At 34.3% G+C, this 16,731-nt stretch overlaps 1 protein-coding gene across 1 annotated transcript in view; it reads left to right on the top strand.

The window, feature by feature from the left end:
* The window catches only part of LOC102743681 (adhesion G-protein coupled receptor V1), a 226,255-nt gene that overhangs the window by 128,365 nt on the left and 81,159 nt on the right, over positions 1-16,731 (top strand). Inside the window, exons 40-50 of the mRNA XM_081826583.1 lie at positions 1,620-1,713; positions 3,620-3,698; positions 3,801-3,939; positions 4,593-4,734; positions 6,279-6,541; positions 8,636-8,811; positions 9,607-9,731; positions 12,621-12,778; positions 12,869-13,015; positions 13,347-13,454; positions 16,151-16,415. Coding sequence (XP_081682709.1) covers positions 1,620-1,713; positions 3,620-3,698; positions 3,801-3,939; positions 4,593-4,734; positions 6,279-6,541; positions 8,636-8,811; positions 9,607-9,731; positions 12,621-12,778; positions 12,869-13,015; positions 13,347-13,454; positions 16,151-16,415 — 1,696 coding nt within the window. The remainder of the gene's footprint in view (positions 1-1,619; positions 1,714-3,619; positions 3,699-3,800; positions 3,940-4,592; positions 4,735-6,278; positions 6,542-8,635; positions 8,812-9,606; positions 9,732-12,620; positions 12,779-12,868; positions 13,016-13,346; positions 13,455-16,150; positions 16,416-16,731) is intronic.

The following is a 16,731-nucleotide window of genomic DNA, read 5'->3' as shown; positions in this document are numbered from 1 at the left end:
TGGTAAGATATTTAAAATGTATATTGTGGTGGTGATTTGATATATGTATACATTGTGAAAGGGATTCCCCCTGTCTGTTTAATTGACACATTCATCACCTCACATATGTATCTTTTTGTGTGTGTGAAAATATTTAAGTTCTATTCTCCTAGCAAATTTCAGTTATATAATACAGTATTGTCAACTCTTGTCACTATGTTTTACATGAGATCCTCAGACCTTATTTATCTTATAGCTGAATTTGCACTCTTTTACCAACCCTTCCTTGTTCCCCCTCCCCTCAGTCCCTGGCCCTGGCAACCAGTTTTCTACTCTCTGTTTCTATGAGTTTTAACTAACTTACTTTTTTTTTTCTTTTTCTTTCTTTCTTTCTTTCTTTTTCTTTCTTTCTTTTTCTCTTTCTTTCTTTCTTTCTTTTTCACACTCCACTGATAGTGCATGATACCATGCAGTATTTGTCTTTCTCTGTCTGACTTATTTCACTTAGTATAATGTCCTCTAAGTTGATCCATGTTGTTGCAAATGGCAGGATTTCCATCTTCCATGTGGCTGCATAATATTCCATTGTGTTTATATATACCACATCTTCATCTCTTCACTCATTGATGGACACTTAAGTTGTTTCCATATCTTGGCTATTGTGAATAATTCCGCAAATATGGTGTGGGATTGCTGGATTATATGGTAGTTCTGTTTTTAATTTTTGGAGGAACCTCCATATTGTTTTGCATAGTGACTGCACCAGTTTGCCTTCCCACCAACAGTGCACAAATGTTCCCTTTTCTCCACATTCTCACCAATACTTATCTCTTGTCTTTTTGGTAATAGTCATTCTGACAGGTGTGAGGTGATGTCTCATTCGGGTTTTGATTTGCATTTCCCTAATGATCAGTGATGTTGAGGACTTTTCATGTAGGTATTGGCCACTTGTATACATCTTCCTTGGAAAAATGTCTATTCAGTTCTTTGTACATTTTTAAATCAGATTATTTGTGGTGCTTTTTTTTTTTTTGCTGCAGAGTTGTATGAGTTCTTTATGTATTTTGGACATTAACGCTTTATCAGATATGTCATTTGCAAATACTTTATTCCATTCCATTGGTTGCCTTTTCATTTTGTTGATGTTTTCCTTTGCAGAAGCTTTTTAGTTTGATATAGTCCCACTTGTTTATTTTTGCCTTTTTTTTTAAAGATTTTTATTTTTTTATTTGAGGGAGAGAGAGAATGATAGAGAGAGAACACGAGAGGGGAGAGGGTCAGAGGGAGAAGCAGACTCCCCACTGAGCAGGAAGCCTGATGCGGGACTCAATCCCGGGACTCCAGGATCATGACCTGAGCTGAAGGCAGTTGCTTAACGAACCGAGCCACCCAGGCGTTCCAAAACTATTTTTGCTTTTGTTGCTTTTGCTTTTGGTGTCAAATCTGAAAAAAAAAAAATCATAGCCAAGACATGTTTATTTTTAAAATTTTAAATCTTTTTATTCTAGGTTTGCATTTTTATACTTGCTATATACTATTTAAGCATATATATTTATCAGATAATTTTAAAAAACTGCTTGTAAGAGGTCATTACTTTGAGAGCATAACAATAGGAGATTTAATGGATATAATTTTTGCAGGATGACATACCAGAGCTAGAAGAATATTTCCTTGTGAATTTAACTTATGTTGACCTCATCATGGCTCCTTTAACTTCATTTCCTCCTAGACTAGGTATGATATTTGTTTGTTTGTTTTTGTTTATTCACTTCAAACAAAGTAAAGTTATTTATTTTTTAATCAAAAGTGATAACTGTAATACTTGTTAATCTCACTATAGAAGAAAATTTGGTGAGCTTTTAGATTTATTTTAATTTAGACACTATCATCTATGGCAGTTTTATATATTGTAGATTATAAACACATTTAAGAATTATTTATTGTATGATGCTTTTTAAATTTTACAACTATTTATAACCAAATTTGTAATCTTCAAAATAGAATTAGTTCTTAGGGAGGCATTTTTCCTTTTAAAGTTTCATTTGCTGTTTTCATTAGATCTCCAAACTATCAGATGATTTTATTTTCCTTTAGGTTAAGCAGAACTTTTGTTTGTTTGTTGTGTTCTCTGCTTCTTTTTTGACCTTTTACCTCTTTCTTTTCATGCTTTAGAAAAGACTCAGTTAATTCATTACAGACTGAAAGGTAAAACTTGAACCTCAGTATAAATTTATGTAGATTAAAAAGATGTATTCTTATTTTAAAACGCAAACTCTTTTTGCAGTTTAGATATTTAATATTGGGGATTTTATGTGAAATTTGTAGGTATGATAGCCCAGGAAGTGGTGGTGATGAATAGCACTGTGGTAGCCTCTTCCCCATACCTTGGTTCGAAGGTGGTCTGGACAGGGCGGGAAATTAGTCTGGGTTAAGGGAGGAGAAGCATGGCCAAGAGGAGTGAGCTAAGGAGTAGGGGTTCCTCTTTCACTTTTGAGGCTCAGTTGGACAACTTTGAAAATAATGGAAGGGAATAATCAGTTTTTAACATATTATTATTTGAAAAGTTTCTGTTTTTTTGCAAAAGAAATATATGACTCCTGGGACTAGGCTGTTGATATCAGGCATTTATTACAAGATATTTATGCTAAGAAAGCTAACAGATACTTCATATTTCTTTAAACTCATATTAGAGGTAATTTAAATAGTTTAACTTTTGTTTAGTGCTTTCTAATGCCCTTGTTTCAAGTGCTCTATATGTTAGTACCTCATTCCTTCTACTTTCGCATTTTACAGATGAGGGAGCTGAGGCTTCGAGAAGCTTAATTACATGCCCAGAGTCACACAGCTAGGAGATGCTGGAGCTGGGCTTGTGCTTTGTAGCCTCTAGTCTGATGGGCAAAGATTTTGATTTTGTATTCTTTTTTTTTTTTTTTTTTTGACAATGCTGACTTCACTCAGAGAATTACACTCTCCCTATCCTTTCCCTGCCTAGGCAGCTGCCATAAGTATCCTAAGAGTAAGGTAGAGCGTCTGGATTTTAAAAGGGAAAGGACAAAAATATTAAAAAACTAAACAGGAACAGGGTTGGTTAATATTTCAAGACTGAATAATGAATGTTGGTAACATACTGAACTTGGTAGACAGAGTACAAGATAAAAAGGGTTAAGAGAAATTTACTTCAGTCTCAAGCTCTGTCCCACTTAACCTTTTCCCCATCTTTCCTTCCTGTCTCAACTTGTATCCCTGTCTCTCCCTGCATCTCCTTCTTACACCTGTATTTTTCTCTGCAGCACTTTCTGCTTGTCTCTTCCCATTTCTTTCTCTTTTCTTGCTCTTTCTACTCCTTCCAGTGGTCTGTTTTCCTTTCCTCTTTCTATTAAAATTATAGAAGTAAAGCCATAATCTCAGGTGCTTATTTTATACTGTTCTCAGTTCATTAGATTTCTATAAGTCAGTACTCTTGTTGGCAAAAAGTTTCCTTAATCAAGTATTATAAACATTTATATCTTTACTTTCTTAAACATCTTTTGAGTAATGTTGACAATATCTCTATATTAGAAATTATGTAATCTCTATGTCAAGTAATTCTCTTCTTAATCATTTTTTTTAATTTAAAAATATACTTATGTGTTTTTTTCAGATTTGGAGGGCTTGACTGCACAAATTATTATTGATGCCAATGATGGTGCTCGAGGCATAATTGAATGGCAACATAGCATGTAAGACCAAGGCTGTGTGAGAGTCCTTTTCTGAGTTTCAGGTTCTTTATCTACTGAATAAAAGCTTATAAGGAAAAGACTAATGTATTCTGTTTATTTTAGGTTCGAAGTCAATGAAACCGAAGGAAGTTTAACATTGGTAGCCCAGAGGAGCAAAGGGACTCTTGGCCGCGTTTTCTTGTTTGTGTATGCCCAGAATTTGGAAGCACAGCTGGGGCTGGATTACAGCTTCACCCCAATGGTGAAATCCTTGAGAATTATAGTGATTTGGGTCTTGTATAAGTAAATTAATCTTAAAGTAATAAACTATTATATATTCCATAATAAATTAGGGCAGAAGACTTCTACATTGTGGAATAGCTTCCTTCACTATTTTAGTAAAATATGTAAATTGAATTTTTAGTTCTAAAGATTATTCTATATTTTATTTCATTCATCATTTTGTTTTAATATTTGATACTATTTTATTCACTACCTTATTGCAATACTTGATAATGGAGAACACAAGTTATTGTGTCAAAGAATTTTTGTCATTATATTTATATCAGAGTATTCCAGAGTGTTTCTTGTGCTTCTTGAAAATTTTAAGTCTTTTATTTCTTTGTTTTAATTTACTGAAACATCATTAGTGTTTTCAAATGCTTTTTGTCTCTTGATGCCTTTTATTCCTTAGTCAAATGTTTACTTTCTTCTCTTCTCCACAGATTTTACTTTTTAAACTTAATGTTGTCAATTTAAATAAAAAGAGATCAAAAATAAGGGGAAAATCCCTTATTTTTATTAAAATAGCTTAATTTCACATTGCCAGCCATATTGTATTTCTTGCCAAATATTCTATAAAAACTCAACAGTGTATTTAAATATAATACTGTCTACTTTTACTTTCTTGACCAGATTCTTCATTTTGTTGATGGAGAAAGATATAAAAATATTGACATCATGATTCTTGATGATGACATTTCAGAAGGAGATGAAACATTTCAGCTGATTTTAACAAATCCTTCTCCTGGACTCGAGCTGGGAGAAAAAACAACAGGTATTTGATAATTTCTTATACAGTTCACTCTCACTCATGCAGTTTTCCTGATATGGAGGCAGATGTAAAGGGATTAGAGAGTCTTGATGGCCTTCTGTGCTTAGAATTAAAAATATTTTAAGCTAGACATTTTGGAATTCCTCTGTCAGCATAACAATGCTTCTAGTCTGTGGTTTTGTGTGTGTGTGTGTGTGTGTGTGTGTGTGTGTATAAAACAAAAAAGTAGGTTGGTAGAACGGATAATATTAAATCATTTCTGCAGCTATTATAGGTTTTATTTAATTTTTAAATGACTGTCTTTCATTTGGAATTTGATTTCTGCTCTGGTTTCCTATTTAACAATAGAGGGATTGACAAGGCTTTAATGTCATCTCATTGCTATAGTATTTCCACATAGAGTTGAAGTATATTGATACCTAAGATATTATGAGAGCCATAATTCTTTGGTTGGAACAGTTGGACCTTGTTATGAAAACTCATCCTAGTTTACTGCTTGTTAAATATCATACTGACTGCTTAGAGAAGGTTAAAAAAGAGAGGAGACTTCATGGAAATCCAAAACTACAGGATTGGAAGGGCTCTTTAAAAGTTACTTAATTTAGTTCCTGTGGTGATACATAAATCAGGTGGATTTAAGAAGACCAGGGGTTGACTGACTCTTCAACCTCTTATTTTAGCTAGTGGCTGATAGTTCTTCGGGATTTCCTTAATCTAATTAACCTTTGTATTCCTAAATTATTGGCCTTTATGTGAAAAAAATCTGTAATAGTAAAAAACATTGTAGTTTATAGTAAAAAAAAAATGAAACAACCTTGAATAACCCAAAAACTAGTTTTCATTTTTATTGCCATATTAATGAAACAAATTGATATTTCTAAGTCTTTAGAATCTTTCTTGAGTCTGCAGCCATTGTTTCAAATTCAAAGAGTATGTGCTTTGACAGTGGGTTTTAACTTTAAACTATGCCCCATTAATCAGCCTTCAGACTATTTCCAAACTTCCATAAAGTTTCAGTAAATATTCTTATATGTAAATCTTTGTATATGTTAGCAATCAAGATCATCTGTTGAGTAAGAGCTTATATTTTGAATTCTTACAATAGTTTAATAATTTTTTTCTCCTGGTTTTCTAAGAAGACAGTCATGTTGTCTAGAAAATAGTGTTATTTCGGACTCTTTCTTTTCATTGCTCTTGTACCTGTTACCTGGTTTATAGCTCCAGGACAATGCTGAATAGTAGCAGTAATTACAGCAGGCGTTATTGTCTTGTTTCTGTTATTAGTGGTGACCCTTCTGATGTTTCAGCATTGAGTTAGGTATTTGTTACTGGCTTCCGAGGTGGAGGAGCAAGCTGCCTTTTATTCCAAGATGACTGGTTATTTTTATATCATGAATAAATACGGAATTTTATTAAATGCCATTTAGAATTTCCCTTGTTTTGAAGGTGGTCTAGAGAAGAGTTGGCCTAGTTTATAATGAAACATCTACTTTTAACCTTTAACCCACTCTATTTTCATTTACTGCTTAAAATTTTTATTTCACCAGCCTTAATTACTATCCTTGCTAATGATGATGGCCCAGGAATCTTATCATTTAACAACAGTGAGCACTTTTTCCTGAGAGAACCAACAGCTCTCTATGTCCAGGAGAGTGTTGCAGTATTGTACATTGTTCGGGAGCCTGCACAAGGACTGTTTGGAACTGTGACAGTTCAGTTCATTGTGACAGAAGTAAATTCCTCAGTGGAGTCTAAAGATCTGACCCCTTCCAAAGGCTACATTGTTTTAGAAGAAGGTGTTCGCTTCAAGGTATAGTATGAGGCTTTAATGAGAATGAATAATGTTTATGAATAATTTTTTCTTAGAAGAGCACCCTAGGTCCTAGAAAGAAAAAAATATGTACTCCCAGCTTAGATGACAGGATGATTAGATTACTGTGTGAAAGTGTTAACAGTGCTATCTAGTCTGCATAGAGCGCTGCTAGGGAAATTTGCTCTGTTAATAAGGTAGTGGAATCTGCAAATAATAAGGAAAATGTACATAGTGCTGTCCTAAATGTTAACTATTTAGGTAGCATACTTCACTTTATATTATTCTTAAAACATAAACTAAAGGAAACTCTGAGCCATTTAATGTGGTCACCACCCTAGCCAGTCATTCTTTTGGCCACATTTTCAGTTAACAAAATATAATTGCTTACTTTAGCCTGCTTATGTGAGAGGCAAGTATCCTAGGTGAATAGGAATAGCTTATTGGGGAAAAAATACTGGATTTAGGGTTAATTATAAGTGATTTATACTTACAGAAGTTTACCTTCTGAAGCTCCTTTTTTTGTATATTGATAATTTTCTGTTCCTGCAACTAAATCTTATTTTTTAAAACACAGTTGAAGTTTAAAATAGCTAATTGCATTAGCTTAAGATATTTTTCAAGCCTGACATATAAAGTATAATAATTGTAAAGTAATATATTTAAAATTATTTCATCTAAAAACAGTCTACCCAGTAATTAACCTTCTTTGTGATCAGTTTGTATACACTTCAACACATTCTGAATTCATATTTATTTTCATGTCCAATTTTTTCATATTTTAGGAAATTTGAACCTTTGATTTAAGAATATTTACATCTTGATATAGATATAAAAGAATTCAAATTTAAAGTATTTGATGGGGGTGCCTGGGTGGCTCAGTTGGTTAAGCATCTGCCTTCGGCTCAGGTCGTGATTCCAAGGTCCTGGGATTGAGTCCCACGTCAGGCTCCCTGCTCAGCTGGGGGCCTGCTTCTCCCTCTCCCTCTGCCTGCCACTCTGCCTACTTGTGCTCTCTCTATCTCTCTGTCAAATAAATAAATCTTTAAAAAAAATAAAGTATTTGATGAATTTTCCACTGCTTTACATTCTCAGGCTTTTTCTTCTTTTTAAAAATGTTTTAAATTTTATTTATTTAATTTTTTGTATATTTTAATTTTTATTATATTATGCTTTTTTTTCTTAAAAGACTTTTTTCACAGTGTGTTTAAAGATCTTTCTGTTCATTAGGCAAATTAAATGTTAGAGCAAATTAGATTAAATAGATTTTTCTTTCATCTACATAACAGTCTTTTTCCCCATGTTTTTATTTTTAGATATAAATAGTAAAGTCCAAAAATCTCAAATGCATGGGTCAGTGACCTTAAAAATAAATATACACTGATGTGACCACACCACTCAGATTAGTATATTGAGCATTACCTCTCCCAGAAGTTTCCTTATTGTTTCTTGCCCTCGCCAGAGGAAACTACTTTCTGGTTTCTGTCACTGAAGACTCATTTTGCTGATTCTTGAACTTCATATAAATAAAATCATATAGTGTGTACTCTTTTGTGTCTGGATTTTTTTGGTCACCATAATTTTTGAGATCTGTTTGGTTGCACACATCAGTAGTTGGCTCTTCTTTATTGCTGAGTAGCACTGCATTGAATAGACCACTATTTGTTTATCCATTTTTCTGTCAATAAATATGTGAATTGTTTCTAATTTGTACTTACTATGGCTATAACTGCTTTTTTACAGTGAATCCTATACCAGAATGAGATTAATGCAGTTATGTAGCTAGGGCAGGATTAAGAGTTAACAAAAATCAAGACCTAAATTTGTTTTTTTAATCTTAATGTTATTTTTAAATGTCATAAAATTTATTTTTAAACACTTAGTGCAATATATCACAGTGTTGAAAATCTTGAAAGTGGTAACTTGAAACAGTTGTAACTATTACATATTATGGGGATCAGTATTAAAATAAAAAAGAAGTGATGTTTTCCAAACATACTATTTTGTTGTCAAAAAAGGTTTAGCAGATCTCTTTGTATGTATGTTGCAGAAATACTGTAGTCTAGTAACTTTATCTTTTAATTTTGTTTTCAGGCCCTACGCATTTCCACCTTATTGGACACCGAACCAGAGATGGATGAGCATTTTGTTTGTACCTTGTTTAATCCGACTGGAGGTGCTAGACTTGGGGCATATGTTCAAACCCTGATAACAGTTTTGCAAAATCAGGCCCCTCTGGGGTTATTCAGTATCTCTGCAGTTGCAAATAGGTACAGTTTATTCATAAGGAAATTGTCACTTCTGAAGCTAGGTAGGAAATATCTTTTGACGTAAAGAAAATGGAGAGGGAAATTGATCTCTGACTATTTTAAAGAGGACTTTTAAAATGAGCTCTGGCAGATAGATCCGAGAGGCGTTATGCCCTCCTGTAACAAGGAGCATTAAAAACCTAATCATGTCCTGTATAATGGTATTATTAGAATTCTTATTTCTTCAGAATTCACACTTTCAGGTAAAGGCTTGCACAATTTTGTATTTTCAATAATAGTAAAAAGCAAGAAATAATATAAAAATATTTAGCTGTTTAAACCAAATGAATGACTCTTCAAGCATATATTAACATGGTTGTAGTTTGAAAATTCCTCTGGAAGCGACCACATATTTGTTTTTTTATTTCTTAGAAAGACTCCAGCAGATCTAATTTTAGTAATAAGCTAAGAATTTCTGGATTCATTTTTTTTCCTTGTGATATGTTTTTAGTTTATATGAGAAGAAACTTAGGAGTGACAAAGGTTTATTTATTTTTTAGAATATATAGTATGTTGTTACTGACTCTGAGTATTTTCTTAAGATCATAGTACCAGATTGTAGTGCTTTTTTAATCCTCGTAAATGAATATTTTGAGCTGTAGAGTCTAATTTTCTAGTCATGTGATGTTTGTGGATGGATCTCACCTCGGCTTATATATTTAGAAGTATATTAAATATATGCTAGCAATGTGATATTTATATTTAATATGTAGAAATTATATTCTTTTTCTGCTTTCTGCAATCCATTTTTTTTAGAGCCACCTCTATAGACATTGAAGAAGCCAACAGGACTGTGTATTTAAACGTGTCACGCACTAATGGCATTGATTTAGCTGTGAGTGTGGAATGGGAGACAATATCTGAAACAGCCTTTGGCATGAGTACGTTTGGTTTCTTGTAAGAACAAAATTCTGTAACCAAGAAAGATTGCATGTATCAGATGTATATCCCCCCCACCCCATGTATCTTATGGATCTGTTGAAAATGGAGAACAGATATCTAATTCTTTTATCACAGCCACAAATATTTTATTAAGAGCCTATCATGTGCCAGGCATGATATTGAACTTACAGTGTTTAGAATATAGGAGGAGACAGAAATAAACCAAATAAGTTAAAACCAGTGTGTAGTTTAAAATTAGAATAAATGTTTTAAAGGAGTAATTCTAAGTGTTGTGAGAACATAAGGGAATGCTTCCCAGGAGTATCAGTGTTTGAACTAGGACTGCATGATGTATAGGGATTGATTCTACAAAGACCTGAGTTGGAGGGTCACTGGAGGGAAAGTGAGAAGCTATTCAGGCACACAAGTCTAGAGGCATGAAAGAGCGTATAAGTGAAGAACCGCGAAGTGGACATTGGGGTTAGAAATAAGGGGAAGTGTTGAGGTTGGAGAGCTAGCTAAGACCCGATAGTTCGAGAGCTTGAAGAATATGTTATGCACATTAGTCTTTATTCTAGGGTTAATGTGATTTAGGCCAGCAGGAGGGTTGCCATGTATATTTGTGGGGTGGTAGGATCACATTTGTATTTCAGAGATACCATTCTTGGTACCATTCAAAGAATGAATTGGCACAGAAAAAAGAGAGGATAAAGGGAGGCAAACAAAAGGTCAGCCCACATGCTAGCGAGGACTAGCATCTATCGACTGGGTATGAAGGAGATACCAGAGATGATTCCTAGATTTCTAGCTTCTATGGTTAGATGGAGAGTCATGCTCTTCAATAAGAAAGGGAGTACTGAATGAGGACTAGGTATTACTTTGGTGAGGGAGAGTAAAATGTGTGTGATTTAACACATTTTGAATTTGAGATACTTTTGAGAAGACGTTTCTCCAGACTCAAAGGAAAGTCTCTGTTGCAGAGATTTGGAAATCTTCAGCATGTATATTGTATTTAAAGTCATGGAAATTGGTGTAAAAACCTGGAAAGAGGGACTGTAGGTAGAGAAGGGAAGAGGATCCAGACTGGGCTGAGTAGGCTCAAACTGAGTTACTAAAGAGAGGAGGAGGATGTAGCAAAGAAGATGGAGTAGACCTGGTGAGAAACCTGGGGGGGATATGGGATTGCAGGCAGCCGCACAGGAGTGTTTGAAAAAGGAAGGAGTGGTAACTGTGTCAGTTGCTGGTGTAGAAGCCCCCAGTAAGATGAGAACCAAAAATATATCCCTTGTAGTTAGCAATAGAGAAGGAATAAAATAGCAAGAGCTGTTTGTATAGAGGGATAGGAACTGAATAACATTTTGAGTGGAGGTAAGGGAATGGAGCCCTCCAATGTATGCAACTTTTCAGGAGTTTTGACTGAGAATGTAGGACCGAGCAAAGGTGGTGATGTGGTGTAGGATTCAAGGGGGTTTCTTTGTTCATTTGTTTAGTTGGGAGAGACCTAAGCATATTTACATGTTGATGGAAAAGACCTAGTAAGTAGAGAGAGATCAAATATTTAGAACAGAAAGGGATAGTTAATAGCAGTATGATTGTCTAAAAGGCAGGAGGTGGAATCCAAAAAAGAAAGATTATGATTTCTACTTCAGAATTATCTCATTATTGTTTGGGATCTGCATGCATTTTTGGAAGTACTTGTGAGAGTATATGTTGGAGATTCTTAAATGTCAACATTGTTTATTTTTCATTCACCATCTTCCTGAATTATGGTAGGGAAGCATTTGGCCAGATGGTCAGGCCTTAATGTCAGACCTTCAGACTCAATGCAAAAACTGCGGTGTACCTTTAAAAGATGACAAAATAGGAATGAAAAATACTGGTTTTCTAGGAAAGGAAATCGCTAGTGGGTACTACATATGAGGCATTGACATGATTGCTTGAACTGGTAATCTGAAAATGATCAGTAATTTATAAGGGGCCTAGATTTCAACCTTGACATTTGTTCTTGCTGTTCACACCATTAGCTGAAGTTTTAAAAGAACTTTCTTTGGGAAACTGCTATCATAAAACATAGAGCTTTTTAAAAATTACTCTTCATGGGATAGGGATGTTTTGTTTTTCTCTGTTTAAATGTAGTACAAAATTTTAGGACATGTACCTGTGATAGCATGTTGATTAAAAACTTGACAGCCATTTAAAACAGGTGAGTCTGCTTTGGCATTCTTAAATATATAACCTGTAAAATGAGCAATCATTGGATGGGCATAGTTTCAAATTAATAGTGTAAGTTTTTAAAACCCAACATTTAGCATGTTTTTATAAAACTGTATATTATTTTAAACATTTCTCAATTATATTTTCATCATCTTTATGAAAGTTAATAAAAATCATTTTGAGCATATTTCCCTTTAAAGTATACATTTAGTATTTTATTTTACTTATTTTATTTATTATTTATTTTTTAAAAGATTTTATTTGTCAGAAAGAGAGAAGAGAGAGAGAAATGAGCAGGGGGAGGGAGAGGGAGAAGCAAGCTCCCTGCTGAGCAAGGAGCCCAATACTGGACTCAATCCCAGGACCCTGGGATCATGACCTGAGCTAAAGGCAGAGGCTTAACTCACTGAGCCACCCAGGCATCCCACATTTAGTATTTTAAATACGTTTTGGAAAAATCTACAAGTTTTACGTTTTTAAAAAAAATTGTTACTTTTAGTTATTTCTAAGTTCTCTAGCTTATATTTTCTCTGTCTGACAGACACACACACATCATAGAAGGATCTTTATTTCTGGTAACAAACTCACTGGTCTTGCTGTTTAAGCAGTAAACTTGGCATAGATAAAGTTTTGAAGGTTTTGTACATTAACAAATCATGATTTACGTATTTCAGGGGGAATGGATGCTGTGTTTTCCATAGTTCAGAGTTTTTTGGAGGCATCGGCTTCTGGTTGGTGTTTCTTTACTTTGGAAGATTCAATATATGGTGTAATGTTAAGAAAATTGTCTTCTACTATTTATCGATGGCAAGGGATTTTTATTCCACTTGAGGTAAACATCAGTCATTTTATAGTACATAAAATAAAATGTACATGTGAATTTTGGATGTCTCTTGAATTACTGTTATTTCTTATTTCCTAGGATTTAAATATAGAAAATCCTAAAACTTGTGAGGCCTTTAATATTGGTCTTTCCCCTTACTTTGTGATTACTCATGAAGAAAGAAGTGACAAAAAGCCTTCTGTTAACAGTGTCTATACATTCACATCTGGATTCAAATTATTCTTGGTAAAAAATATCTTCATTTTTTGTAGGTTGCTTTATTTAAAGGAAAAATCAGATTTGTAAGATTGATCTAAATGGAAGATAATATATGTTCTATATTAATGTGAAAGGTTTTTTTTTTTTTGCAAGTTGATACACATTTTAACAGAGTGTCTTAATTCAGGGATATTTTTGTTTGTCTTGAAATGATACCTAGGTATGCATACCTAGTGCTCAGAATGATTTTTCAAGTTTTGAACTTTAAATACTAACTCATACTATTACTGTATTCACAACCTTTCCTAGTAAAATTCTCCTTTAAATATTTATTCCCATGGTTTTGTCTTCCTTGCAGGTACAAACAGTCATTATTTCGGAAACTTCTCAAGTAAAATATTTTAGTTCAGACAATCAAGATTATTTAATTGTCGCAAGTCAAAGAGATGATTCTGAGTTAACTCAGGTTTGATTGTTTTAAAGTGAATTAAAAAAAATGCTATATTTGAAACTCATCAAAGATGTAGTCTGTAAGTTTAGTATAAAAAAAAAAACCCATAATTTGGCTGTGGTAAAGTAGCAAAGTAGAGTGTAGATGTTAATTAGTCACAGTTAATTTTTAAACAATAGAATTGTAAATATTGTTTTCAAGAGCTAGAGCAAGTGTAGTAATAAGCATGAACATTTAATTAGAATTTAATGGCATTGAAAAATGTTACGGAGAAAAATCACATAACTGGACAGATGGTATAACTAAAACTTCATGATTAACATTGCCAGATGGGCACTTAACATCACGCCAGAAATTCCACATTTCTCAAGTAAACGACATCTCATAATCCTAATAATGCTTGTTTGATAATTTTCTCACTGCTCAGACTCCTGTACCTGCTTCTCATCTCCTCATTTTTGCTAACGACTTTGATGACTAAACTGCTTTCTGGAAGGAGCTTAGTCATCTTGCCAAGACCAAATTCAGAAACCTCCTTGCAGCATAGTTTTATTCTTCTATCCTGTCACGGAGGAAGCTTTCCTTCTATAGAAGCCAGGCTCCTCTGGCCATCAGAAGGTTTGGTTCCTCCCTCTGTGTGTGACATCATTAGCATCTCTATTGGATTATACTAGTCCGCATAAATGCACATCTCCAAGCTTCAAAAGGAATTTCTGTCCTCATTTCACCCCCTTCTACTTTGTTTTCTTCCTTTCCTCCCCTCTGGTAAGAAACCTTGAAGGAATTGTCTACCTGCTTTGTCTTACCTCGTGGTCACTGATGACAACTGGGTCGCAAATTCACTAGATGTTTTTCTGTCTTTGTCTTAGGCTGCTTCCTGTGAGCATGTGACAGTCACCTCATCCTCAAATTTCAGCCACTTCTCCTCTTCATTTCTATGATACCACACGTTCTCCTCCTGTCTCTGTGCCGCCCTTCCCAGTCTCTACTGCTACTTCCTCTTCCCTTTTCTGAACTCAGATGTCTTGGAGTTGTCCAGGTTTAGTTTTAGTTCAAATTTCCTTCACTCACTCTAGGTACTTCTATCAATCCTCTGTCTTTAGGTATCAGCTGTAGGCTGTCTTCCACTTTTCTTGGTAGCCTTTTCTCTAATTTCTAGACTTACATATCTAACTTCCTATTGGCATCTCCACATACCTATGTTTTAAGTATCTAAAATTTAACATATCCCAAACTGAACTTTGATTTTCTCTGTGAAACTTGTTGCAGTGCTTGCTTTCATCTCAGGAAATGGCAGCCTCATAAATGCAATTGCACAAAACAAAATGCTCGCACACATCTCCCTTGATTATTCATTTTTATTCATTCACATCTAATTTATTACTGTTTTTGATTATATCTCCCAGTAATGTTTTGAAGACAGAGATTTCTTTCCACCTCTCTTTCTCTCTCCCTAGTCCAGCTTCCATCATTTCTCACCCACACTGTTGGAGTTGCTGACTAGCTGGTCTCTGAACTTCTTCCCTGACTCCTCACATCCATTCTCCATCCAGGAGCTGGAGTAGTCTTTTAAAAATATTAATTATTTCACATTTTTCCTCATTTTAAAACGATTCAATGATTTCCAATTATACATAGAATACATTCTAAGTTATTTAACATGGACTAAAAGTAGCATAACCTTAGTTATTTATCTACCCAGCACAGGACTGGATTATGTCTGTTGTCCTGAGGTAATTGTCAGTGTTGTCCCTTTTGCTCTGTAAAGGATCCCCGTTATACATTATGTGGTCATCCTAACAAAAGATACCTCATGATCTTACCTCTCCATTCTTACTGTCTCCATTCCCTCAGGACGGTCAACTTCCTCTAGTTGGACCAGTCTTCATTCAGCTTATGACAAACATTTTCTGCCTTAGAAACTTTGTCATGTCATTCTTTGTAACTTTATTTCCCTAGTAACACCCATAATTCTTTATCATATCTCAATTGTTATCTTCAGCATTTGTCTCAACTGAATAATCATACATTTATTTAATCATTGATGTATTTATCATTGGCCTTTTCCTATCATTTAATAAGATCTATAAGGGGAGAGGCCACTCTGTCCGTAACTCTTAGCATAATGCCAGGCCCACATAGGTTCCCAATTGTTGACTGAATAAATATAATTCTTTGTGCAATTGACCAGATTATGTAAGACACCAGGTGGATTCAGGATTTTCTTTTAATTTTAAATATATGAACACTCACCTTAAAACCTTGTGTACATTGCCACCTTCAGGACTAAAGAGTTTTGGGGTTTCTTTTTATATCCTATTGCTTAAACAGTGGGTAAGGAATGATATTATAGATCAGAAAATTTCTTATCCAGATCTGAATTTTTCATACTTAAATGACTTTTCTCCTAGTTTTGGCTTCCCCTTTCTCTTGCTGTGACCAACCCTTACCCAGATGTATATTTGAGATTGATTTATTTTCACGTAACTTCTTTTTCACTTACTTCTCTGTGTGTGCTTATACACACACACACACACACACAGATAAAAAGAGCAGTGAGAGAGCATCAGTTCTGATATTTTCTCTTTTATGAAAGTATCCTCCTAGTAATAAAGGGGGGGCTAGGAGACTGAATATATGATATTGCTTAAATTCACACAAATGCTAAATTCCTAGTCACGAAGGGTTTTGTATTTGAACATTTCCCACAGGTCTTCAGATGGAGCGGAGGAAGCTTCATGTTACATCAGACACTCCCTGTCCGAAGTGTGCAGAGCATAGCCTTGTTCACCAGAGGAGGCTCTGTGTTCTTAGCCATTTCCCAGATTAATGCCAGGCCAAATTCCCTTTTATTCAGATGGTCTGGCAGTGAGTTTATTAACTTTCAAGAAGTGCCAATCAATGGGACAACACAAGTTGAGGCCTTGACTTCAGGCGATGATATTTATTTAATTTTTGCCAAAACTGTCTTTCTAGGTGAGAAGATAATAGTGTTTGTAATGCCTACATAGTTGTCAAAATTATCTAGCATTCATGTAATATGTTCTTTATGAAAATATGTAGCTCTTGGAATAATTTTTTGCTAATCCATTTCTTGATGGATAGTGTATTGACTGTCAGCTGCAAGTGGATTTTGGGAAAAAAAGACCACATTTTAAGTGATATGTGTATAATCTGTAGATTATGAGCTACTGCTTTAAAGTTATATTAAAATAAAATTGGGGATGGGCATGTAAAGTGAAAAGATCTATGAAAAGATATCTGAAGATCTTATATCCAAAGTGCAGTGACA

The sequence above is a fragment of the Leptonychotes weddellii genome, chromosome 7 (assembly GCF_054177405.1).
Source record: "Leptonychotes weddellii isolate Sample4059 chromosome 7, ASM5417740v2, whole genome shotgun sequence".
Taxonomy (NCBI): domain Eukaryota; kingdom Metazoa; phylum Chordata; class Mammalia; order Carnivora; family Phocidae; genus Leptonychotes; species Leptonychotes weddellii.
Note: the sequence above shows the minus strand (reverse complement) of the source record. Positions and strands in the feature narration are given on the sequence as shown.